Source organism: Elaeis guineensis, chromosome 5, assembly GCF_000442705.2.
Source record: "Elaeis guineensis isolate ETL-2024a chromosome 5, EG11, whole genome shotgun sequence".
Lineage (NCBI taxonomy): Eukaryota > Viridiplantae > Streptophyta > Magnoliopsida > Arecales > Arecaceae > Elaeis > Elaeis guineensis.
Window position 1 is genome coordinate 113,330,404 of NC_025997.2, and position 25,376 is coordinate 113,355,779.

The window sequence follows — 25,376 nt, forward strand, 5'->3', positions numbered from 1 at the left end:
AGTTTATGGTTACACTCCTCTTTAAATGTTATAATAACTTAGAGGTTTTAGGTGCTATTTGTTCAAGAGTACTGCAAGTGGTAAGTTAGTCTAGTTAAGGAGTTGTATTGGACTAAACAAAGTTAGCAGTATCAAGAATATTTTTCCAAACTTCTTAGTTTCTATTAGATGTGGTATAGACTTTCAAAGACGTTGACTGAGGAGGCTGCTTGGAAGTTTTCAAAGGATAATTCTATTGACATGGTAACAATAAATCCAGCAGTGGTCATAGGTCCTCTTCTGCAACCTACTCTAAATACGAGTGCTGCTGCAATCCTGAACTTGATAAATGGTATGTAAAATTCATGTTACATATCATATTAGTTGAATGCTAGTAAACAGTAACCAGTACTTCTCTTTCAGTTTATCTACCTATGGTAGAGTAGGCTTTTTTTGAACAAAATGAAACCTCGGATTGAAAGCACCAGGAAAAATTGTCGGTACTTATTGCTACTTGGGATGACTATGGCAAGTCTAGGTGCTTGCATGTTTGAAGCCATGGGATTTGAGGCCTCACTCTTTATGTGTTCTATCATCAATGGAACTGTTGTACCCTTCTCTAAAAGGAAAAAAAAAAAAAGAAAATGTAGCTTTTCTCCCAAATTGGTCTCAGGGAACTATCGGAATTTTTGTCCAGATAATCTCCCAAATTTTGGTTTTGGCAAAGAACATATTAATTGATAAAAGAAAAGTCAGTATCAATGCCATGTCTAAAGTAGCTTGTGAGAGGGCTCTTAGACCAGGTAGCATTGATCACATATGAGTTTACCTTGAAAGCAGAACATTGACCTGAGATTCTAATAAAAGAAACATTCAACACATTTGAATATTTTGTGTCACTTAAATTCCTTTACTTTTTTTAAAATAAGCTTCTGTCAGGGCATTATGCTCTTATGGCATAATGATCTAGAGTTTCCTTCAATGCTAATAACTAAAAAAACTTCCAAGAGAGCAAGCTGCTTACGACAGCAGCATCAGCAATGGAAAAACAAAAAAAAATCTTCTATTTTTAGCTCAACACTTCACAACAATAATATGAGCTACTTCCAGCATAAGGGGGAAGTGCCAAGAAAAAGAAAACACAAAAAGATTTGAATAAGTCAAATGGAGGAACATGCAGCAAACATTTAACTCACTGCCTGTTTAGATACAATATCATAATATCAAACATGTATGAAACCGATATGGCAAGTTGTTTACATTATTTGTTAAAAAATTGGCTCATGATTTAATAAAAATCATGGAAGTAAAAGTAAGTTGGCTCTTATATTTAGGCTTTGCCATTGGGGTTTATTAATGGGGCTAACTCCACTGTATACATGTGCACTAACATTATGTTTTTGTAGCTCTGATTTTTAAACTTTCTAGTTGCAGGTTCGAACCCAACTTATAAAATTTGTATTATATTTGATCTTTGATATAGTTTGTTATAATTTGGACCGCAAAACTGTAAAAAGCTATTCATATTGTTAACTGAAACACTAATTGTGAAACTAAACTCAACTCTATTAAGCTAAATCTTAATTGCAAACTAGTTGGGGTCACCTACATGAATCCTTTTCCTCCATTCCACTTGATCAGCACCATACTTTATGACAAATGTTGAGATAAACTAATTATTAAACTAAAAATGTATCAAACAAATAGAAAAAAATGTAATAGATATCATATCTGAATGAAGGTAAAAAGATTTACCAAAAGAAAGGCTTGTGATATAAGACAAATAGAACATTTCTCAAACCTTATATGTCATAAAATAGGAGGACGGGGAAAAACACAGAAGAAAGCAAATGCCCAGGTGAAGATCTAGTGGTTTTATCTAAAATGGACCAAAATAAGTTGCTAATTGTTCAGATGTGTAGTTTCATTGCAGTATTCTGATTATGAAACATCTCCAAAGATATGTTTTATTCATATAGAGTTTTGAGCTATGCTTTTCATTGAACTCTTTGATATTCTTCACTTTAGTGTTATAAACATGCTTTATTAAATCTAGATTATTCTTTTAGATAGAATTTGTTCTGTTGACAAAAGAAGAGAATTAAATTCATACAATTTCCTCTAGAACCATTTGTAGGATCTTTTATATATCCAAATACAACTTTTGGGTGGGTCAATGTGAAAGATGTTGCCATGGCACATATTCTGGCATTTGAGGTTCCTTCAGCAAATGAAAGATATTGTTTAGTTGAAAGAGTTGCTCACTATGCCGAGGTTGTGAAGATTTTGCATGAACAATATCCTGCTCTTAAACTACCAGAGAAGTAAGTCACTGTCTTTAATGGCATTGGATTTGTGTAACTGCTAAGCTGTATGTTTTAGAAATCATGTTGTTTTCAAGGAAAATAACTCTCATGTTAATTGCTAATTTGTTATTCTTTTTTTGTCATTGCAACTATGCAGTTTCTCCGTATTTTGTTTTACATTCTTTGTCAATGTTTCTGTCTTTCATTTTTATATTCTTGTCTATTTAGTACGTCTATACTGTAAAAGAAAGTTTTGTTACAGCCTAGTATTAGAACATGTATTGTTGTTCTTGGATTATGACTGTATATCATAGCTAATATTTTTGGATCATTTCCCATTTTCATCCAGAATCTAGGAATTCATTGCTTTCTCACACTAAGCCAAGCTGCAAACCCCATCCGTATTGAGGTTGCAATTGTCTCTGTATATAACAATATGCAATCAAAGATGGGATGAGCATGTAAAATGTCGCAGCAACAACAATCTATCTTGTGAGAAATGTAGTCTTTGCATATTCGCTGACGTCTTTTGTCTAATAGAAACATTTTTAATATGTTCCTCAAGTATCATGTCATTTAAGGCACAAAATATTTAGGTTTTAAGCTCATAGACATAACCTCTGATTTTAACCTGCTATGGGTTAGCGCTAACTACTTGATATAAAAATTTTGTTCCCATTTTACCGCTTAACTGTTGCATTTGGGTCACATAATTTCATAGAAATCTGAGATGTCCACCATATGGTGGTGATTCAATTATCAGATTTGCTTTTTGTCATGATCATGAGAGTCAACGGATGCAGAGATACATTTGATTATTTATCAAGTATTTAATTAAAGATTTAGTTCAAACTGAAGAGATATCAGATCACATCAAGACTTTGTATAATAGTTTGAATTCCTATTGAGAATTATTAGTTTTTCCAAGCTGTTGTCCTTGTTTATCATACCTAAGCAGAGTCAAGTAAGTATGAACCTATTTGAGCTTTATTCGAGCATATTTTGACTAAAACCACACAAATTTAATCAGAAATATGTAACCCTGGTTTTTGGAGTGACATTGTTTCATACTTTAACTTAAAAGCTTTTGTTCCTATCTACAATAATAAATGATTATGTATGAGCATATTTATTTTTATCTATATCACCATGTCAAAATATTCATAAATGATACCAAGAAGAAAACTGTAATTCATGTTTATCTATGTTTTAAATCTCTCATTCTTTTTCCTAATTTTTTTTTTTATGTACCCTTTTTTTTGGTTTTCTTTCATTTTCTCTTTGCTTAAACTCAAAGGTATTAGTTTTCTAGCTTTGGTAAATATAAGCTGAAACTAGTCCAAAATGTGAGGAAAAGCAGAACCAATTTGATAAATTATCCACTAATATGTGATTCTTAAATGCAGCCAAGCAGAACCACTGTAGACACCATGCTTAGTTGTCCTTTTGCACTTTATGTAGTGTCTACTTATTAGCAGCTGGGTTTTTAGGATGACCTGCTGCCATCTATTGGTGATTTCTCTCTCTCTTGGTGTGCATGTTCTTTCTCTACCACCTCCTTGGCAGCACCTTATTTGTTTCAAGTTTCATAAAGACTACTTCATGCTTGACACTCCATTGGACATGACTTCGTGCTTGTCTCTTCTTGTCAGCTTGTTGGACCTCACGAGCTTTGTCCAATTTTCTCCTAGGTTCAAACTTGTCCTCTTTAATTTTCTCATTTAATCTTTAGCCATCTACATCTCCTAAGTGATAAGAAGCTTTGGCACAGAAAATGAAAATGTAACAAGTAGCTCCAACCATAACCATGGAAACAACATGTGATGCTTTCTCTTCTTTTGCATTAGGCCATTCCAATGCCCTAAGTATCTTGGACCACCTCGAGTTGTATATTATAGCTATTTATAATGTCAGTTTAGAGTTTTTGTACTTGCAAATATGGATAACCATTGATTTGGCAATCTTTCTTGCATGGATCAAATCCAAATTTTAATTGAACATCCTATTCTTTAGCTCAATTTTTCTACTGCTAGGCTCTGCTTAATCTATAGCATTAATGTTACCTCCTGTTGATAGAAAAACCTGTATATCTTATTGATGAAGATTACATCCATACATCCATAATTAAATGTGTGCCATGTATCAGCTATAAGTTATTGACTAACCAATGAACGTGTTTTGAAACATTTTTTTTTTGTTTTGACACTGTAATTATAAAGCACAAGTATCATGCTTGATTACTCTTCCTTAATCTTCTATTAATAATATCTTTGAAGTATCAAATAAATGCTGAAATATTTTTCTAGAGTGCAGATGCATATTTTTGTATTTGTTAGATGTATCCCCTAGAAGCCAATCAGGCCAACACATTAATTTATTTTATGACATAATTTTTTACTTGACTTAATTAATTAAGGTAGTTAATTTCATTCATGTAATATATATGTTCATGAATCATCCAGAGAATTAATAAGATGATGATACATATTCTCAAGAGTTGAGAATTTAAGGTATGTATTATTGATTGTTAATTTTCAAATTACTGCCGGTCGAAGGATCATCACGAAAATACTGATCGATCTGATAAAATTGATGCACAGATCATTTTTTCTAGGATAAACGAGTCTTGAGTCTACAATATGGAGACATTGGAGTGAGAGTACAGGTATTTGTCAGAGAACAAAGATACCAAATGTGATCAACATGAGAAGTCACTGGAATGTCTATCTACTCATCAGTGACATTCTCGATGCTGTAATGGTGTGACTAGTTTTTAGACCTACGGTGCCTCAGCTGTTCACAATAAAGTTGCTGTAGTTTGACTCTACCATAACTTAGTTTTCTAGCCATATGGAGTCTTAATGTATATGTTGACTGTAGTAAGTTTATTATAGCAATAGGATGTACACCTAGATGGGATCTATCGATTTTAGTAGTAAAGGAGTAGTCCAATGTGATTTATGAGATTAAGTTCGAAAGATCTTGACCAGAGCAGTGTGAATGATGGAAAAGAGTTTCCATCAGGTTTCACGAATGAACTCAAGTCAAATAAATCTTAAAGATGATAGACGTTGGAGTTTGACAAGTTTTTCATAACTTTCATTTTATCAGGACTCACGATAAAATAACTGAATCATACAGTAACTACATCTAAAGGTTCATTCTTCTGTTCTGCTAAATTGCCTTTACATATGTTAGGCATCACTGACGGATTATGGGATCAATGAAAATTATTTTGATGGTCAATAATTCTCGATTGGTGAGTTAGAGTTGTTTCAATCTATTAAAAAAAGTTTTAATAATATTTTGATGGTAATCTAAATATTTCTCAGTACCAGACAGAATATAACCTATAGGGTCACACATAAAAGAGATCTTGACTGATCGGATTGATGAATCATGATTTCAAATTACCAAAGGACTAAGACTTATGAAGAGTTAGTAAGTTATAGGAGGATCGAAAAGAGTCCTATTGAACTAGGACTCTAGAGTCACACTGGACTGGGACTCTGTCAAATTGTAATTGTTGTATATTATTGATTTGATCAAATATTTGGATTGGATCTTAATCAAATTAAGTCAGATTTAATTTGATTAGTTTTAATTTGAGTTTGACTCAAATTAGATTTTATAAGTCTAATGAGATTAGACTTAATGAATACTTAATCTAAACCTATCTAGATTAGGTTTGACCTAATCTTTAGCCATGTTTGTTTTGGATTGGGTCTTAGTCAAATTAAATCAGATTTAATTTGATTAGATATAGTTCTAATTTGACTTAGATTGGATTTCATTAGTCTAATAGGATTGGATTTGATTTATGATGAAACTCAAATCTAATTGGACTCCAACTTTGTTTTGGATTTGAACCAACTTTGACCTAATCCAAGAGGAGACCATGCCACATGTCCACGCCCCATATATTTTTGGTTTCACATTGAGAAAGGAGAGGGCGTAAGATATGTGTTGGCATGGAGAATTTTTAGGAGAAGCGGAGCGGCAACTAAGAGATAGACTCCAAGTCCATCTCTAACAAAACCCTAACTACCTAGTTTAAATAGAGGGATAAAGGGGATGCCTCCTCTAGATGAGATCAAGAGTTTTGGGATGCCCAAGGGAGGATGGCATGGATCAAGTGGAGGACACCAAGGAGCCTTGTGCGTGAGAGCTTTTCACGTAGTGGTAGGTGAGATGCCTCTTCTCCATATCTTTTCTTTCTTACAATCAAGGGTTGGTTGTTAGGTAACTCCCTCTTTGTCTTTCCCTTGTCCAAAGGTTGGACATGTCTCTCTCTTCCTCTCTCTCAAACATGTCCAAGAGTTGGACATTAAAATCAAATTTGATCTGATTTTTCTTTCTTCCTATTGGTCCATGAGATGGACATAAAAGTTCTCATCTTTTCCTAGATCTAGTCCAAGGGTTGGACCAGAAGGAAAAGGAAAGAGATTAGATCTCTTATTCTATTCCATAGATCTTCATATTTTCTCTTGAAAAGAGAAAAGAAAAAAGAAACCAGATGTGATCCGATTTCGTCCTCCTCCTTTTAGATCTATTTGATTCTTTTGAGAAGAGGATCAAAAGATCAAGTCGATTCGATAATTCAGGGAGCAATCTTTGTAAGAGAGCTAGCATCCCGATGAGATCGAGACCTTCTGATCAGATCAGCCTCAATGGATATCTGTAAAGGTCGGATATTTATGCAGCTACAATGGGATCTCAAAGACATCTACGAATCATCAGATCGTGATGAAAATCTACCTGTACAAAGGTATGGAATTCAGATTCTCTTTTAAATCTTTAATCTTGTAATTAACGATGATACCTAGCTTTGTTTTAAGATATGATCTCTTTATATATGCTAGATTAAATTAGATCTAATTAAAAAATTATTTTAATATCGTTTTGATATAAAGTTGTCCTGACATAGCGGTAGAACGTTATATTGAACGGTTATCCTAGAATGATGTTGAAGTAATATAAAAATTTCTATTTTCACTGTGTACTTTATTTATATCTAAATTTTTGAATTTTTTGCATGCATACCTGTTGTCATGTGATATCGACATCTAACAGTGATATCAGAGCCATCTCATTAATGCAAGATTAAGATCAAAATTTTAGATCTAAAAATTATTTTTAAATCTGAAAATCTAAATTTTGATTGATCATGAAGATGATTTCAAATTTGAAAATCTGATTTTTAGATCTAAAGTTAAGAATGTTTATGATCGAGGAGATAGAATTCATGATCTGATAATTTTATTTTAGATCTAAAATCTGAATAGCTGAAATTCATGTGATGGATCTCAAGATTTGAAAATTATTTTCAAATCTGAAATTCAGATTGCTTTATGTTCATGCGATTGTTTTCGAGATCTAAAAATTATTTTTAGATCTGAAAATTTAATTTCTTATGATTATTAATTTGAAATTAATGATTATTAAAAGTTATGTGATGTCTTGCTTAATCTGAATTTTCAGATCTAAATTTTATCTTAGTGTTTATACATCTTAGGTTCTGAACCTAATTTACATATGACGTGAATTTTAATAGATCTAAATTTATCTTTATTATATGTTCATGCATGAGATGATGTTCATAGATTGAGGTCTGTCTTGATGTGATCAATGATAGTTTAGATGCATTCAAATTAGGGTAAGTTGATTGAACATAAGATAAAATTAGTTGAGTCAATCTAAGTTCATCCTGACATAAGGTTGTCCTAGCATAATGAAGGTCATTATATTGTAAGATTGTCCTAGGATGAAAAGAGATTGATCAAATACCATAAGAAATTTAAACATAAATATAATAGATTATATGATAATCATAAGGATTATGAGATAATCATAAGGACTATATAATAGTCATGCACGTGTCTTTCATGGATATTTGTAGTGATCACCTTGAATCACTACAAATCTTTGGAGTAGGGTTGTATCATGAATGCACAATAATTTGGTTAGTGATTTGCAATCTGTGGTGACATAAACTAATTGGGCTGAAATAATTTGAACTGATTGATTGATTGGTGTTTAAGGCAAGGGATAGAATGATGGTTACCTAATTAGGACTGTTGCTCATGCACGGAGAGCCTCCCATCAATTTTAAACTTATCTGGTTAATTTGGTTAATTAAGTTTCTCATTGGGTGCTTAGGTTTGAGTTCACACATGTTGCAGTTGTGTCTTGATTTGATCTTGGTGAACCAAGTTATGATCTCTCTAGTAGATCCATATTAATTATAGATTTACATCAGATGTAAATAAACAATTAAAATTAAAGAGATCTAAAATAAATCTCTTTAATTAGATATTAAGTCGATTGGTCTTCCACCATTGTAAATGTACAGGCTCTTTCGGGTGTTGATTGTTCTTGGCCGGTCACAGTGATTCAATTGCATCAAGAAAGATGCAACCACTCTATAGCATAAGATGCTCCAAGGTAAAGATAGGGTTGGACCCAATAACTGTCAGATGAGGGACCTAATGATGGCTTTACGCCTGTTGGTAAGTGGTGGGTCTAACTTAACTAAAGAATAAGGCTAATAACTATTAAGTGAGGCTTTAGGATTTAGAGACCGAAGTTTGCTACAACATGCTTAGAGAAGTATTGGATAAGAGTTGTCCTCTCATCGATTGACATATTATCAATAACTGTCAGGGGAGGTGGTGTGCCAATTGGTGGGATTACAGTACCCACTAAAAATTCTAGTTCGGAGAATTTCTATCTCTCTACTTAAGTGTAAGAGATTCGAGAAAATAGTGGGAGCACATTTATCTTAAAAGTCTTTAAAAAGTTAAAATTAAGTAAAATATTTAATTAGAATCTGTACTCTCTGATAGAATTAAAAATTGATTTTCAAGTCTCACAAACTTAGAACCAACTGACTAATCGATCAAGTTATAAAGACTGGCTCAGGAACCTAAAATATTTTTAAGTTTCGAAAAGTTGAGCTAATCAGGATATCTCTATGTCATCAAACCATCTGACATTGATCAAAAGACAATCAGTTCAAAATTATTATTTGACAATGATTTAAGATTTGGATGAGCTTGAGAAGCTCAGTATGTCCAAGCATAAGGAATTGCGAATGGATTTGATCCTACAATTCCTTACCAATTCATATGGAAGTTTATAGTAAACTATCACATGAATAAAATTTATTGCACCTTGGTTGAGTTGGTAACTACTGATGGGACCTTGAAAAGTTCAAGAAGAAGGGTTCTTGTATAGCTGGAGAACCTAAAGAAAAAAGAATAGGGGACATGCCTTCAGAAGGTATGTTGGATATACTCGATATTGATATCTGAGTAGATAGTGAGTGCCGTTGGATTTGAAAGATTCAAAGATGAGATAAACCCAAAGTATATGTGGTGCCTCAGTTGTGATCATGGAAAAAATAGAATAAATTGAAAAATCTTTAACTCCTAGGCTCATTGACTCTCGAGTCGTTTCTGATTTATGGATCCTGCCTTCAAGAAAAGATAGCCAAACCACCTATTATGGGATATGGGGTGAGGACCACTAATATACTTGTCTTGATACATTCTGATGTATGCAGCTCATTTGATGAGCTGGACAAGGAGTAATTCTCTTTATTTCATTACTTATATTAGTGACTGTTCACAGTATGGGTATATGTGTGAGACACAAATATGAAATCTTGAAAAGTTCAAAAAATTCAGATATGAAAGAAAGAAATAAATTGAAAATCCTTAAAGTTCTTCGATGAGATCAAAGAGGTATATGTCTTAGTGGGAGTTTCTAATCCATCTTAAAAAAATAGTATAGTCTCACAATGGACTCTTTCTAGTATACCTCAAGGAGTGTCAAAAAGGAGGAAGAGGACTCTATTCAATATAGTTCGATCTACGATGAGCATCACTGATCTTTCCTTATTTTCTTTAGGAATAAGCTTTACTTGATGAATAAGAGTTTCTTCTAAGTCTTTCCTATCACGCTGTATGAGATGTGGTATGTTTAGTGTTGGGTATAAAATACCCTCCGGTCGAAGTTTGTAAAAAACCGACCCTTCCAGGGCTTCTCCGACTTCCGACCTTGTGTGGCATCTCTCTGAACCCCCTCGATTGTCCGAGCTTCCGGACTTCTCCGACAATGAGCTTCTCCATCCATCTATTGGGCCGCTCCAAAGGCTCTCTAGGCCTCACTATCAGCCGACCTTCTACAGTGATCAACTATTCTCCAAACTTCTTCCGGACTTCGTCAATATCCGAGCTTCTTCGATAACGAGATTTCTACAGTAATCAAACTCCATCCAAGTTTCTACGACGGTCGACCGCCTTCAGGATTCCAATCGAGCTCCTACGAGAGCCGAACTTCTACTACGAGCGGTCTACTCCGAACTCTTACTACGATTGATCTACTCCGAACTTCTACTACGAGCGGTCTACTCTGAACTCCTACTACGAGCGATCTACTCCGAACTTCTATTACGAGCAGTCTACTCCGAACTCCTATAGCGGGCGGTCTACCCCGGATTTCTACTGTAAGCAAATTCCATTCGAGCCTCTACTGTAAACACATTTCTTCTAAACTTCTATTGCAGGTAGACTTCAGCCGAGCTTCTTCGTAGCCGGATCCCAGACGAGCTTTTACAATGGGACAGGACCCACCGGCCAGGTCACTACTCCAAGCTCCCACGACAATCGATCTTCGATCGAGCTTCTACAAAAAGTGGTTTCCCTTCAACATTCTACAAGAACCAAACTCCGTCTGAACTTCCATAGCGGATGGATATCGAACGAGCTCTTACAACGGACAGACTCCGACAGCTAGATTTCTACAATGATCGATCGCCTCCGATGTCTGCCGAACCTCCCCAACGCCATCCGAAGTCCACCGTCGGCTGACCCTCTGCCAGATTCTTCATAAAATCGGACTTCTCCGATGGATAATCTTCAGACGAGCTTCCACATCAGGCGAATCCCAAACGGACTTCTCTAGCAATCGGACTTCTATCGGACTTCACCGACAGAAAGTCTCCATCCGGGCTTCTACGACAGATCACTCCCACCTGTAGTGTCAGCGCCTAAGGTATCCGATAATAGTAGACTCGTCAGCAGCTTCGGAAACATCTGAGCTTCTCCTAGATCGACAGGATAGAGAGCCCTTCCGCTCCATCAGATGATCCAACCGAGCTCCAGCCGATAGATCCGAACTCTCTGGCAAGTCACGACAATGGCCACCACCCTGCTCTACTCTCTGCAACAGATTCTGCGTGGCTCCACTACTCTCTGGCAAGTCGCGACAACGGACACCACTCCACTCTTTGAGCTCTATCACTCTCTGGCAAGTCGCGACAACGGACACCACTCCACTCTCTGTAACAAACTCTATGTGGCCCTAAACGACCCCTGACGCCACTACTCTCCGTAACAAACTCTGTGCGGCTCTGAATAGCCCACTACCAGGCGGTTACAGATGTCACTGTCAATCAGTTACGCTCTTCGTCTATAAAAAGAGATCCCCAGATATGTTCTTCTCTAAGCTCTAAACTCTATCCCAAAACTCTGCTAAAATTCTCACTCGGGCACTCCATTTCTGTTGAGGTAGAGTACTGACTTGAGCGTCGGAGGGTCTTGCCGGAGCACCCCCAACTCTAGTTTAGACTTCCCTTGCAGGCCCCAGCGACGATCGCGATCATCTCAACTCCAGCAACTCCAGCTTCGACGAAATTCTGCACCAACAGAATTGGTGCTAGAGGAAGGGGTGTGTCTTCACAGTACCCTTGTTCTTAAAGGAGTGCTCAACGGGACTACCTCCGATCATCTTCTCTGACATCCTCTTCTCCTTCTCCTACTAGATCTCCACCTGATGCCTCCCCGAAAGGCATCCACCAGGCGATCCACGACCTCCGCGACCAGATCTCAGGCTCCGGCCTCGCCTCCAATTTTTCAGGCTCCTCCTCCTCCTCCGACAATGACAGTCGGGGTGGAGCAGTTCGACCTGCTGGTTCAGCAGGTCAGAGGCCTCACCGAAGCAGTGCAGGCCATGCAGCAGCAGCAGCAACGGCCGCAGGCGTCAGTGCGGTTGGAAAGAGCATCGTCGGAGTTTCAAGATCCAGTAGTAGGGCAGGCCACCTGGGCCAGTCATCTTGTCTTCCCCAGAAAGGAGAATTCGAGGGTGGAGAGCCCTCAGTCTGATCATGATTTCACTCCCTAAGGATCCCTACCTCCACTCTACCAGAAGACCCTCGAGACTCACAGTCGGGAGGACCTCCTGGATTGAAGGCTCCAGGAGATGAACCGATGGATCGAAGAGCTCCGCCATGCTCCCCCTGCTTATGGTGAAGACATCTGTACTGACCCTCTTTTCTCTCAAATGATCATGCAGAAATCGATCCCGCCAAACTTCAAGCTCTCCCAATTTGAAAGCTACGATGGGACCTCAGATTTGGTTGACCACTTGGAGGCCTTCCGGATAATGATGCTACTCCATGGCACGCCAGACGTCATCTTGTACCGAGCTTTCCCATCTACCTTGAAGGGAGCAACAAGAAACTGGTACTCGGTGCTAAAGCTAGGTACTATCTTCTCCTTTGATCAGATAAGCCACCAGTTTGCGGCTCATTTTGTTAGCAGCCGGCGTCCCCGGAGAGGTTCGGAGTCCCTTATCAACATCAAGCAGAAGAAGGGAGAATCCATCCGAGCCTACGTCAATCGCTTTAACGTCGCCGCGCTGGAGGTTCGAAACTTGGACCAATCGGTCGCGATGGTCGCCCTGAAGGGCGGTCTTCAAAAGAACGATCTTCTATTTTCTTTGGAAAAAAAATATCCCAGGGACTTTGCTGATTTGTTGGCTCGGGCCGAAGGATATGCCCGAGCAGAAGAAGCCTTCAAGATGAAGGATGAGGAGGTCGCGAAGCAGTGGCAGGCGGGGGACTCCAGCAAGCCCACAATTGAAAAAGGGCCAAGTGAAGCTCGGCCACGTTCTCGAACTCCCTCCGGACACAAGCGTGTCCAGACTTCTCCCTGGGCTCATAGGCAGAGAAGCCCGGACCGCAGAGTTTGGTGGAGCTCTCCCCCGAGAAGGTTTCGTAGCTACACCCCTCTCAATGCTCCAAAAGTCCAAGTGCTGATGGAGGTCAGGGAGCAGCTACCGAGGTCGGAAAGGATGCGCTCGCATCTTGGGAAGCGCAACCCAAACAAATTCTGCCTCTATCATCGTGACCATGGCCACAACACAGAGGAATACATTTAGCTCTGAGACAAAATCGAGGAGCTCATCAGGCGAGGTCGGCTCGACAGATTCATTCGACGCCGACTTGAAAGTAGAAAAGACCGGCCTAGGGCCCTGCCGCAGCCGGAGTCGTCAAGGAGGGAGGAGCAGCCTGAAGATCGACCCTCAATTGGGATTATTAACTCCATCTCAGGAGGATCCCGATGGGGAGCAAACCTTCCGCGACTATGGGATTCGAAAAATCTACGGATGTATTACTAATAACTTTGCCTTAAATAAAAGTTTTATATTTGTATATCTATCTTTTCGGTATGAACTTATGACGACAGGAAGTAACTCCCTCATTCAATCAAAATTAAATGTGTTAGGAACAGGAGAAAAACCTCATCCTAACATGAACAAAGTCGAAGGTCCGGTTACTTAAAGATCGGATGGGGGGAGAGGCCCGCGCAACGACCCTTATGTGCCCCCACAATCTTGTTAGGAACAGGAGGAGAACCTCGTCCTAACATGAGCAAAGTCAAAGGTCCGATTACTTAAAGACCGGATGGGGGGAGAGGCCCATGCAACGACCCTTATGTGCCCCCACAGCCTTGTTAGGAACAGGAGGAGAACCTCGTCCTAACATGAGCAAAGTCGAAGGTCCGGTTACTTAGAGATCGGATGGGGGGAGAGGCCCTCGCAACGGTCCTTATGTGCCCCCACAGCCTTGTTAGGAACAGGAGGAGAATCTCATCCTAATATGAGCAAAGTCGAAGGCCCGGTTACTTAGAGATCAGATGGAGGGAGAGGCCCTCGCAATGGCCCTTATGTGCCCCCACAGCCTTGTTAGGAACAGGAGGAGAACCTCATCCTAACATGAGCAAAGTTGAAGACCCGATTACTCAGAGACTGGATGGAGAGAGAGGCCCTCGCAACGGTCCTTACATGCCCCAGTAGTCCTGTTAGGAACAGAAGGAGAACCTCATCCTAATATGAGCTGAAATTGACTGTCGGGAACGAGAGGAGAACCTCATCCTGACGCAAATAAAGACCTAATCGATCAAGATCGGATGAGGAGGAAAGCCTCCTCAACGGCTCCTCTACACTCTCATGATCCCGATAAGAGCAGAGGGAAAACCCTCACTCGAACACAAAAAAAAGGGGGGGGGATATGAAAAGGGAAAGCGACGAACTACACCAGCGATAAGTGAAAAACAAACTACATCAAAGACCCAAGGGACCTCTTCTCAACGAGGAAGGATACTCCTATCAAAAAACCCTTAGTCACTAAGAGGGAACTCAACATAAGCCGAGGAGAAATCGACTTCCTCAAAGTAACGAGGAGTTCGGATCTCCAAGCTCGAGCATCGGGAGGAAGCATCAAACTTAAATGGCCTTGAAAAGACCTACGGTCACGAATAAAAAAGGCAAATCAACATGACGGCGATCGGGAACCTTCAAACAACGATGGCGTCGAACAAGACAAAAGATAAAAGAAGTTTGGTAGGACAACTCAATACCAAAATGGATAAGGTAATGAAAAATTTTCATTTCATTTCATTAGTGAAGTATATATTACAAAGCCTTGAAGACCAAAAAGATAGATGATAAGAAAAGAAAAAGAATACATGGAAGGATGAAAGAAAAAAAAAAGAGAAAGGAGCTCTAAGGAAGCCTAGCTTCTTCCGACCTCGAGCTCTCGGTTTCGGTCCTTATTAGGGATTGCCTTAAGCTTTCGACTTCTTCTTCTAGTTTTATTTTTCTCAGCAGCATATTCCGGTACATCTGGTGGAACCGCCGGCTCTCGTCGTCCGACTCTCGAAGCCTCTTCCTCAGGACCTCGGACTCCGCCTCGACATCTTTGACCGCTTGTTGCTCATGGACTAGCTAAATCTTCAGTCGCTGCAGTTCGGCCTCCTCCCACCCAAGGGCCACAGACAGTTCTGCCATGGTTCCCCTCAAGGAGTGGAGCTCGTCGGAGCCTTGTGCGGAGGCAAGCTGGACTCTCTCAGACAACTGCCTCCGAAGACAGGCAACTTCGTCGGTCGCCATCTGGAGCTTCCTTCGGTAGTCCTCTACTTGTCCGCTCCAGCCGACTCGGTAGGCATTGTAGTTCGCCTCAGCATCCTGCAGCTGCTTTTGAAGGTCAGAGAACTTCTTCGACCAGCCTCGATCACGGTCAGCTTGGGTTGTGAGCCAGGATGAGCTCCCTTCCAACTGGCCGATCTTCTCCTGTGCGGCCACCAGCTCGACTTCAAGGGAGTTGATCTTGAAAGCCTGAGTCCAAGATCGATCATTGGCACATTTTCGGAGTTCCTCAAGCTCCGTCATGAAGTCGGCCTTCCTCCGGGTGTATTCCATGAGATCCTTTCTGTGGAGGTCCTGAAAGCGAATAGCCTCTGCAGTGACTTTTGAATGGCTCTTCCTCAGTCGATGAAGTTCATTTTCCAGCTTCTTGGATTTCTTCATCAACTGACAAACTTTTCTTCTGAGGTCTCGGATTATCGACTTCAGAGGAACCCCCTGTGGCAGGGGAAGAGCTTCGGCAGGATAATATCGTAGGGAGACAAAAGCGCCATGACTCAAATTAGTACAAGAAGACAAAAGAAAAGAAAACCGAGGGACTCTCTCAGGCAAAGTGAAACCCATGAAGGAGGAGGACGTGTTTAAATAGGCAACAGGACCCAGAGCTATTATGATCGCGGATCTCCTCTGGCCGACCTACACTTGTCGCGTGTCCCACTCACTATGACAGGCTGTTGAAAATGACTGACAGCTGATAAAATCATTATTGCACCGTACCTAGAGCCACGCCCCAGCGAGAATTTTGAAAAAATATTTTCGGATCGCTTTGATTTGAAAAGACTTCGGGACCAGTGCGCCAAATGCCAAAATATCTGGCAACCATCGAGTGCAGAAATTGAGGGGGGGCAATTTCGATCGTGAGAATTTCTCTGTACTTCCTTCATTCGAAACCCGAACTCGAAAGTAGGGGGACTGGTGTTGGGTATAAAATACCCCTCAACCGAAGTTTGTAAAAAATCGACCCTTCCAGGGCTTTTCCGGCTTCCGACCTTGTGTGGCATCTCTCTGAACCCCCTCGACCGTCTGAGCTTCCAGACTTCTCCGACAATGAGCTCTCCATCCATCTACCGGGCCGCTCTAAAGGCTCTCTAGGCCTCACTATCAGCCGACCTTCTACAGTGATCAACTATTCTCCGAACTTCTTTCGGACTTTGTCAATATTCGAGTTTCTTCGACAACGAGATTTCTACAATAATCAGAATCCATTCAAGTTTCTACGGCGGTCGACCACCTTCAGGATTCCAACCGAGCTCCTGTGAGAGCCGAACTTCTACTACGAGTGGTCTATTCCGAACTCCTACTATGAGCGGTTTACTCCGAACTTCTACTACGAGCGGTCTACTCCGAACTCCTACTATGAGTGGTCTACTTCGAACTTTTACTACGAGCGGTCTACTCCGAACTCCTACAGTGGGCGATCTACCCCGGATCTCTACTGTAAGCAAATTCCATTCGAACCTCTACTATAAACACATTTCTTCCAAACTTCTATTGCAGGTAGACTTCAGCCGAGCTTCTTCGTAGCCAGATCCCAGATGAGCTTCTACAATGGGACAGGACCCACTGGCTAGATCGCTACTCCGAGCTCCCACGACAACCGATCTTCGACCGAGCTTCTACAAAAAGTGATTCTCCTTCAGCCTTTTACAAGATCCAAACTCCGTCCGAACTTCCATAGTGGATGGATATTAGATGAGCTCCTACAATGGATGGATTCTGTCAGCTGGATTTCTACAACGATCGATCACCTCCGATGTCTGTCGAACCTCCCCAATGCCATCCGAAGTCCACCACCGACTGACCCTCTGCCAGATTCTTCATGAATTCAGACTTCTCCGATGGATAATCTTCAGACGAGCTTTCACATCAGGTGAATCTCAGATAGATTTCTCTAGCAATCGGACTCCTATCGGACTTCACCGACGGAAAGTCTCCATCCGGGCTTCTACGGCAGATGACTCTCACCTGTAGTGTCAGCGCCTAAGGTATCCGACAATAGTAGACTCGTCAGCAGCTTCGAAAATATCTGAGCTTCTCCTAGATCGATGGGATAGAGAGCTCTTCCGCTCCATCAGATGTCCCAATCAAGCTCCAGCCGACAGATCTAAACTCTCTGACAAGTCACGACAATGGCCACTATCCTGCTCCACTCTCTGCAACAAATTCCACGTGGCTCCACTACTCTCTGGCAAGTCACGACAATGGACACCACTCCACTCTCCGGGCTCTACCACTCTCTGGCAAGTCACGACAACGGACACCACTCCACTCTCCGTAACAAACTTCATGTGGCTTTGAACGACCCCTGACGCCACTACTCTCCGTAACAAACTCCGCACGGCTCTGAACAGCCCACTACCAGGTGGTTATAGATGTCGTTGTCAATCAGTTATGCTCTCCATCTATAAAAAGGGACCCCCAGATATGTTCTTCTCTAAGCTCTAAACTCTATCTCAAAACTCTACTAAAATTTCTACTCGGGCACTCCATTTCTGTTAAGGCAGAGTACTGACTTGAGCATCGGAGGGTCTTATCGGAGCACCCCCAACTCTGATTTAGACTTTTCTTGTAGGTTCCGACGGCGACCGCGGTCATCTCAACTTCAGCAACTCCGACTTCGACGGAATTCTGCACCAATATTTAGGATGTTCGACCCATATCAAGTGTTAACATGTGGATAAGTTAGAGGTTAGGTGTACGAGACTCATTTCAGAGTATCCTAAGAGTTTTGGGAATACTTTCTTGTCAAATGATCATAATGTGATTGTGATCCGACATGCTATATTCTTGGAGAAATAGTTTATCCAAGAGAAAAATAGTGGGAGGAAATTTGAGCTAAAAAAAAAAGTCTCTTAAGAGTAACGAGTCATGAAACCTATAGAACTTATTCATATTAAGCCAGTATATATAGTCTCTCCTTTATCTTATAATCTCCTGTCCTACTCAAAGATACTTAGGTATTTTGATAGAAGATATAGAGAAAATATTTCTCAAAGGAGATAAGGAATATGAATTTAATGTGATCAAATTATTTGATGTGATCAAATATTCCTTAAGGAAAATATGTGTTTATAAAGGTCAGTGAGAGTATTATCATGATCCTCGTATTATACGCGGATGACATTCTCCTGATTAGAAAGTTGTTCTTAAGCTGACATCGATTTAAAATTTAGTTGTCTAAATAAATTTTTCATGAAGAACCTTGGAAAAGCATCCAATAAGAATTTATAAGATAGATCTAAGGGGATGCTAGACCTTTCACAAAAGACATACATAAAGGAGGTGCTAAAAGGGTTCAGTAAAGAAAACTCCAATAAGAGTTTCTATCCTTTAGGCATGAGACTGATCTCTCCAAAAAGATATGTTCTAACACATTTGAGGAGATACAGTACATGAGCTAGATTCTTTATGCTTAGCTAAAGGGAGCCTTATGTATGTCATGCTATGCATACAAAAGATATAGTTTTAGCTTTGAGTGTCACGAGCAAATATCAGTTGAATCTAAGCTGTGAATATTGGATAGTTATGAAAAATATTTTTAAGTACTTGAGAAGCACTTAGGATATGTTCATGATCTTAAGAGGAGTAGAAAAATTGAGGATACAAAGATTCACAATTCAAACTTTCAGTCTGAAGCTGATGGTAGAGAGTCTACATCAGGATGTATTTCCTTAAATAATAGAATTCGGTAAATTAGAAGAGTTCCAAACAATCAATCATTGTAGATTTTAGAAGTCAACTATGTCGTTACTTGTAAGGTAGCTAAGGAAGCATTCTGATTTGTTGCAGAATTAGGTATAATATCATGAGATGACACAATACTATACTGTGGCAATATAGGCGCTATAGCTCTAGCTAAGGAGCTAAGATCTCACCAGAGCTCTTGACACATAAGAGCAATGATTCGCGACTATTCCAAGAAGTAAGGCTTCGATGATCAAAATAGATCCCACAAAAATGTGGCAGGCCCACTGACTAAATGATTTAACCAATTAGGATTAAAGCACATCTTGAAAAGATGGGGTTTAGATTTATGGCAGATTAGCTTTAGTGCAAGTGAAAGATTGTTAGATGTATACTCCAGAAGTTAATCAGATTGACACATTAATTCTTTCTAAGATATAATTTTATAATTAACTTAATTAATTGAGATAGTTAATTTCATTCATGTAATGTATGTATCCATGAATCATCCAAAAAATTAATAAGATGATTACACATACTCTCAAGAGTAAAAAATTTAAGACATGTGTCATTAATGGTTAATTCTCAAATTCCTCTCGATCGAAGGATCATCACGGAGATGGTGATTGATCCGATAAGATTGGTGTACAGATCGCTTTTCTTAGGATAGATGAGTTTTGAGTCTACAGTGTGGGGATACTAGAGCGAGAGTGTAAGTATTTGTTAGAGAACAAAGGTATCGAGCGTGACCAATACGATAAGTCATTTAGATGTCTACTCACTCATTAGTGACATTCTCGATGCTGTAGTAGTGTGACTAGTTTTTAGACTTGCGGTGCCTTGACTATTCATAATGAGCTTATTATAGTTTAACTGCACCATAACTCGATCTCCTAGCCATATAGAACCTGAGATGTATGTTAGCTGCAATAGGTTCATTGTAGGAATAGGATGTGCACCTAGATAAGATCTATCGATCTTAGTAGTTAAGGAGCAGTCCTATGTAATTTATAAGATTGAGTTTGGAAGACCTTGGCCAGGACAGTGTAAATGATGGAAAGAAGTTTCTATCAAATTTTATAAATAAATTTAAATCAAATAAATCTTACATATAACAGACGATGGAGTTTGATGAGTTTTTTATAACTTTTATTTTGTCGAAACTCACGATAGAAGAACTGAATCACACAGTAACTACATCTAGAGGTTCATTCTTTTATTCTGCTGGATTACTACTACATGCTGTTAGGTGTCACTGGTAGATTGTGGGATCAATAAGAATTATTTTGATAGTCAATAATTCTTAATTGGTGAGTTAGAATTATTCCAATCCATTGAAAAGAGTTTTAATGATATTTTGATGGTGATCAAAATATTTCTCACTAACAGAATAGAACCTATGGGGTCATACATAAAAGAGGATTTGATTGATCGGATTGATGAATCGTAATTTTGAATCACAAAAGAACTGAAATTTACTAAAAGTTAGTAAGTTATAGGATGATCGAAAAGAGTTCCACTAGACTGGGACTCTAAAGTCCTATTGGATTGGGACTCTATCAAATTATAATTGTTGCATATTATTTGATTTGATCAAATATTGGGATTGAATCTTAATCAAATTAAGTTAGATTTAATTTGATTAGTTTTGATTTGAGTTTGACTCAAATTAGATTTCACAAATCTAATGAGATTAGATCTAACGAATACTTGATCCAAACCTATCTCGATTAGATTTGACCTAATCTTTAGCAATGTTTTATTTGGATTGGGTCTTAGTTAAATTAAATCATATTTAATTTGATTAGATATGGTTCTAATTTTACTTGGATTGAGTTTCATTAGTCTAATAGGATTGGACTTAATTTATAATGAAACCCAAATCTAATTGGACTCCAACTTTATTTTGGATTTGAACCAGCTTTGACCTAATCCAAGAGGAGATCATGCCACATGTCCACACCCCACATGTTTTTGGTTTCACATTGAGAAAGGAGAGGGCATAAGATGTGTTGGCGTGGAGAATTTTTAGGAGAAGTGGGGCGGCAACTAAGAGATAGACTCCAAGTCTATCTCTAACAAAATCTTAACTACCTAGTTTAAATAGAGGGATGAAGGGGGTGCCTCCTTTAGATGAGATCAAGAGTTTTGGGATGCCCAAGGGAGCATGGCGTGGATCAAGTGGAGGACACCAAGAAGCCTTGTGTGTGAGAGCTTTTCACGTAGAGATAGATGAGACACCTCTTCTCCATATCCTTTCTTTCTTACAACCAAGGATTGGTTGTTAGGTAACTCCCTCTCTCTCCCTTGTCCAAAGGTTGGACATATCTCCCTCTTCTTCTCTTCCAAACATGTCCAAGAGTTGGACATTAAAATCAGATTTGATCAGATTTTTTCTTCTTCCTATTGGTCCATAAGATGGACACAAAAGTTCTCCTCATCCTTTCCTAGATCTAGTCTAAGGGTTGGACAAGAAGGAAGAAGAAAGAGATTAGATCTATTGTCTTATTCCATAGATCTTCATATTTTTTATTGAAAAGAGAAAAGAAAAAAAAAATCAGATGTGATCTGATTTCATCCTCCTCTTTTTAGATCTATTTGATTCTCTTGAAAAAAAGATCAAAAAATCAAGTCGATTCGACAATCCAAAAAGCGATCTCTGCAAGGAAGCTAGCATTTTGATGAGATTGAGACCTCCCGATCAGATCATCCTCAGTGGATATCAATAGAGGTCGGATATTTGTACGGCTATAATAAGATCTCGAAGATATCCACAAACAATCAGATCACGATGAAGATCTATCCGTGCAAAGGTATGAAATTCAGATTTTCTTTTAGATCTTTAATCTTGTAATTAATGATGATGTTTGGCTTTGTTTTGAGATATGATCTCTTTATGTATGCTAAATTTGATTAGATCTAATTGAAAAATTATTTTAGCATCTTTCTGACATAAGATTGTCCTAACATAGCGGTAGAACGTTATGTTGAACGGTTGTCCTAGAACGATGTTGAAGTAATATAGAAATTTTTATTTTCGCTGCATTCTCTATTTATGTTTAAATTTTTGAAATTTCTGCATGATACCTGTCACCATGTGATGTCGACATCCAACAATATTAATCTCTACTTCTCCTCTATCAACTTGTTCGGTGCCTTTCCTACTCTGTGAAGAGGTTTAAGGCTGCTTTTTATTCAATCATTCCAATTACTAGTTCTTGAAGAGATTAGTTTTAATGAGTTACCCTTCAATCTAAATACTCTATCTAGATAAAGCTCTATTTTTCAAACTCGTTCTTTGATTGTCAAGCTTCATATGCTGGCAGGTGTGTGGATGACAAGCCCTTTGTGCCAATGCATCGAGTCTCAAAGGAAAAAGCAAAAAGCTTAGGCATTGACTATATTCCTCTAGAGACAAGCATCATGGAGATTGTCGAAAGCTCAAGGGAGAAGGGGTTTGTTAGTTTTTAAAAATGGGTTGATGCATGTTAAAGCTCTCCACTTAGTTGGGACAATATTTAATGGCACTACAAAGAGTGCGAGATACTTTAGCTCCATCGAACCAAGAGAACTTTCAACTTTGTTTTGTGCAACTATGCAACCTTTGCTTTATTTATTACTGAGACATTTTCTAGTAGATATTTTTATATGTCTACTATGTTTGATTGTGTTTCTATGTCTATAGTGATGTTTTTCTGACTATTTATAGGGTCAAATATAGTATGCGCTGAATTTCCCTTGACTTTCCTATACTTCTTATGACTGGAAGAATGTCATGCCATGCGGAGGTTTCTATGACAATACTATCTCATTAAAGTATCATCATTATTATTATTGGCTATTATAGTGAATATTTTGTTTATTAATTAGTATTATTTTGGATAGCTCTTACAACATTTTTAGTAAAATACAATAATAGTTTATTCTTTAAACAAGGAAAACATCGAGTAAAATCTTTTGATATATCTATTATGCAAGCAATGTTATGGTGCAATAAGGGCTATTATTTGAATGCATGCCATATGTTGTGCAACATAAGTTCGGGAATCGTAAATAATTATAATGATTGTTTGTTCCTTCATAATTATTCTTATAGGAGAAATGTGGAAGAAAATTACTGTATTGGCTACCTAAGTTCTTGCTCTATTTTAGCTTACCCATGAAACAAGGGCATAAATGGATAAGTGCATAAGTGGATCATTAGAAATGGGTGCACAGATGGACCTTGTGATAATCATGATTTTGATAGTCATGACGGAGGTTTCAACCTAGAAACATAGGACACTCAGCCTCCTTGCCAACACTTGTTTTTATTGGCTATTGGTTAAAGCAAGTTCTAACTATTGATTTTTATTTCATTTTGTCTTTTATAAATATAAATATATATACTATATAAACATGAAGTCTATATGTAAGAAGTACATTGTTTTTTCTGATATAAACTTATAATTTTTTTGTTTCTTCAGCAATTATCAACAATTAATTGAGAAGCTATCACTTGTCTTATTCCATCTATACACCCTCTTTATAACCTAGGCTTTTTCAAGATATCTTTCTCCTAGCCAATCTTTTATGGCAACTAAAGGTTAGTACAATGCATGGAAGGTGAGTATTACATGGAGTCCACTTGATGAGAATCAGAAATTCTGCATTTATTTTAGATGGAGATATCATAATTTAGAAATTATAAAATTTTAAATAATTGAGAGATTTCTGAGAGATTTTGTCTTATTTTCATTTTATTTGAGAGATTTTATCTCATTTTCATATTGATAGAAAATCTTATTTTCATCTTAGAAAAATTTTATCTTGTTTCTATCTTATATGAGAGATTCTATCTTGTTTCCATATTGAGAGAAAATTTTATTTTCATCTTAAAGAGAATTTTATCTTGTTTTCATCTTATTTGAGAGATTTTATCTTGTTTCCATATTGAGAGATATTATCTTGTTTCCATCTTATTTGAGAGATTTTATCTTGTTTCTATATTGAAAGATATGATTTTTACTTTTATTAGAATGTGATTTTATTTTTATCTTATTTGAGAGCCTATTTAAAGACTTCCATTATATTAAAGGTGCAAGTTGGAATGACAAATCGAAAACCTTAAAGTGGGTTCTTTTTTTTCTTTCTCTTGATTTCTTTTCTTTTCTTTGGCTATTTTTCTTTCTCTAGATTTTTTTGTCTTTTTTCCATTTTATTTTTCTTTCCTATTTGCTATCTTGAGTTTCTTGATGCTACATTAATTTGGTATTAGAGCGCTATCAGATCACTTTTTGCACACTGTGTAAATTAGTTTGAGGTAATTGATCTCATCTCATTTAAGGTACGGTTCCTTCATTGAATCTTGTAACTTCTTTCAATTATGGGTAGCTTCTACGATTGCTTAGGTCCTTTCTTTTATTTTATACTTTCTTAAACCCAAAAAGAAAAAAAGAAGAACCAAAATCTTTTTGTTGGCCTTATTTTGTTCACATTTATCTTTAATAGCTCGATTATATTGCATCATCTCTTGGATATTGCATGAGTTAAAAAAACATAAGCACTGTATTTGACTTTACATTCTTTATTGTGAGCATTATAGCTGAATTTCTTTGTGATACAATATTTTAGTCTAAAATCACTTTATCCTTGCCCTTCCTTGCTACCATGATCATTAGCAATTTGAAAGATGCTCATTCTGCTATGAAAAAAAAGCTTGAATTAGTTAAAGATATCCAAACTGCATTTCAAAAAGCTTTAAACCAAATATGCTAGTCATTAGATCGACTTCAAACTAAGCTTAATGTGCTTCATGCTAATCAGATTGATCACCACATGAACATGGCTCATCTCATCAATCAGTAGGTCGAATGCCAACTGTCCCTGAGAGAATCAAGGTTGGATAAACAAGCTCTAAAAGATGACCATATTAGTAGTCAATCCATTCGTTAGCCTCCTCTCCAGACTCTTAAGCCAACTGGTGGTTCGAGTCATGTCTTGTAGACTAGTCAGTCTTTTCAAGCATCTCCAATCTACATGTCAGTCCCTTCAATTATCCATCACTCCATAAATAATTTTTTGAGTCCTTATAATTGTAGGATTCCTCCACATTATATGACAAAAGTTAGGGATGATGAGTACTATAGAGATAACTAT

The 25,376-nt window shown here is 38.2% G+C and overlaps 2 protein-coding genes across 2 annotated transcripts in view; both read left to right on the forward strand.

The window, feature by feature from the left end:
- Positions 1–22,875, forward strand: part of LOC105032896 (phenylacetaldehyde reductase-like) — a 29,130-nt gene extending 6,255 nt beyond the window's left edge. Inside the window, exons 5-8 of the mRNA XM_073256954.1 lie at positions 43–80; positions 169–331; positions 2,117–2,303; positions 22,565–22,875. Of these exons, the coding sequence (XP_073113055.1) occupies positions 43–80; positions 169–331; positions 2,117–2,303; positions 22,565–22,709 (533 nt within the window). The 3' untranslated portion in view covers positions 22,710–22,875. The remainder of the gene's footprint in view (positions 1–42; positions 81–168; positions 332–2,116; positions 2,304–22,564) is intronic.
- LOC105034771 (phenylacetaldehyde reductase) overlaps positions 1–25,376 on the forward strand; it is a 128,782-nt gene that overhangs the window by 51,610 nt on the left and 51,796 nt on the right. The window lies entirely within an intron of this gene.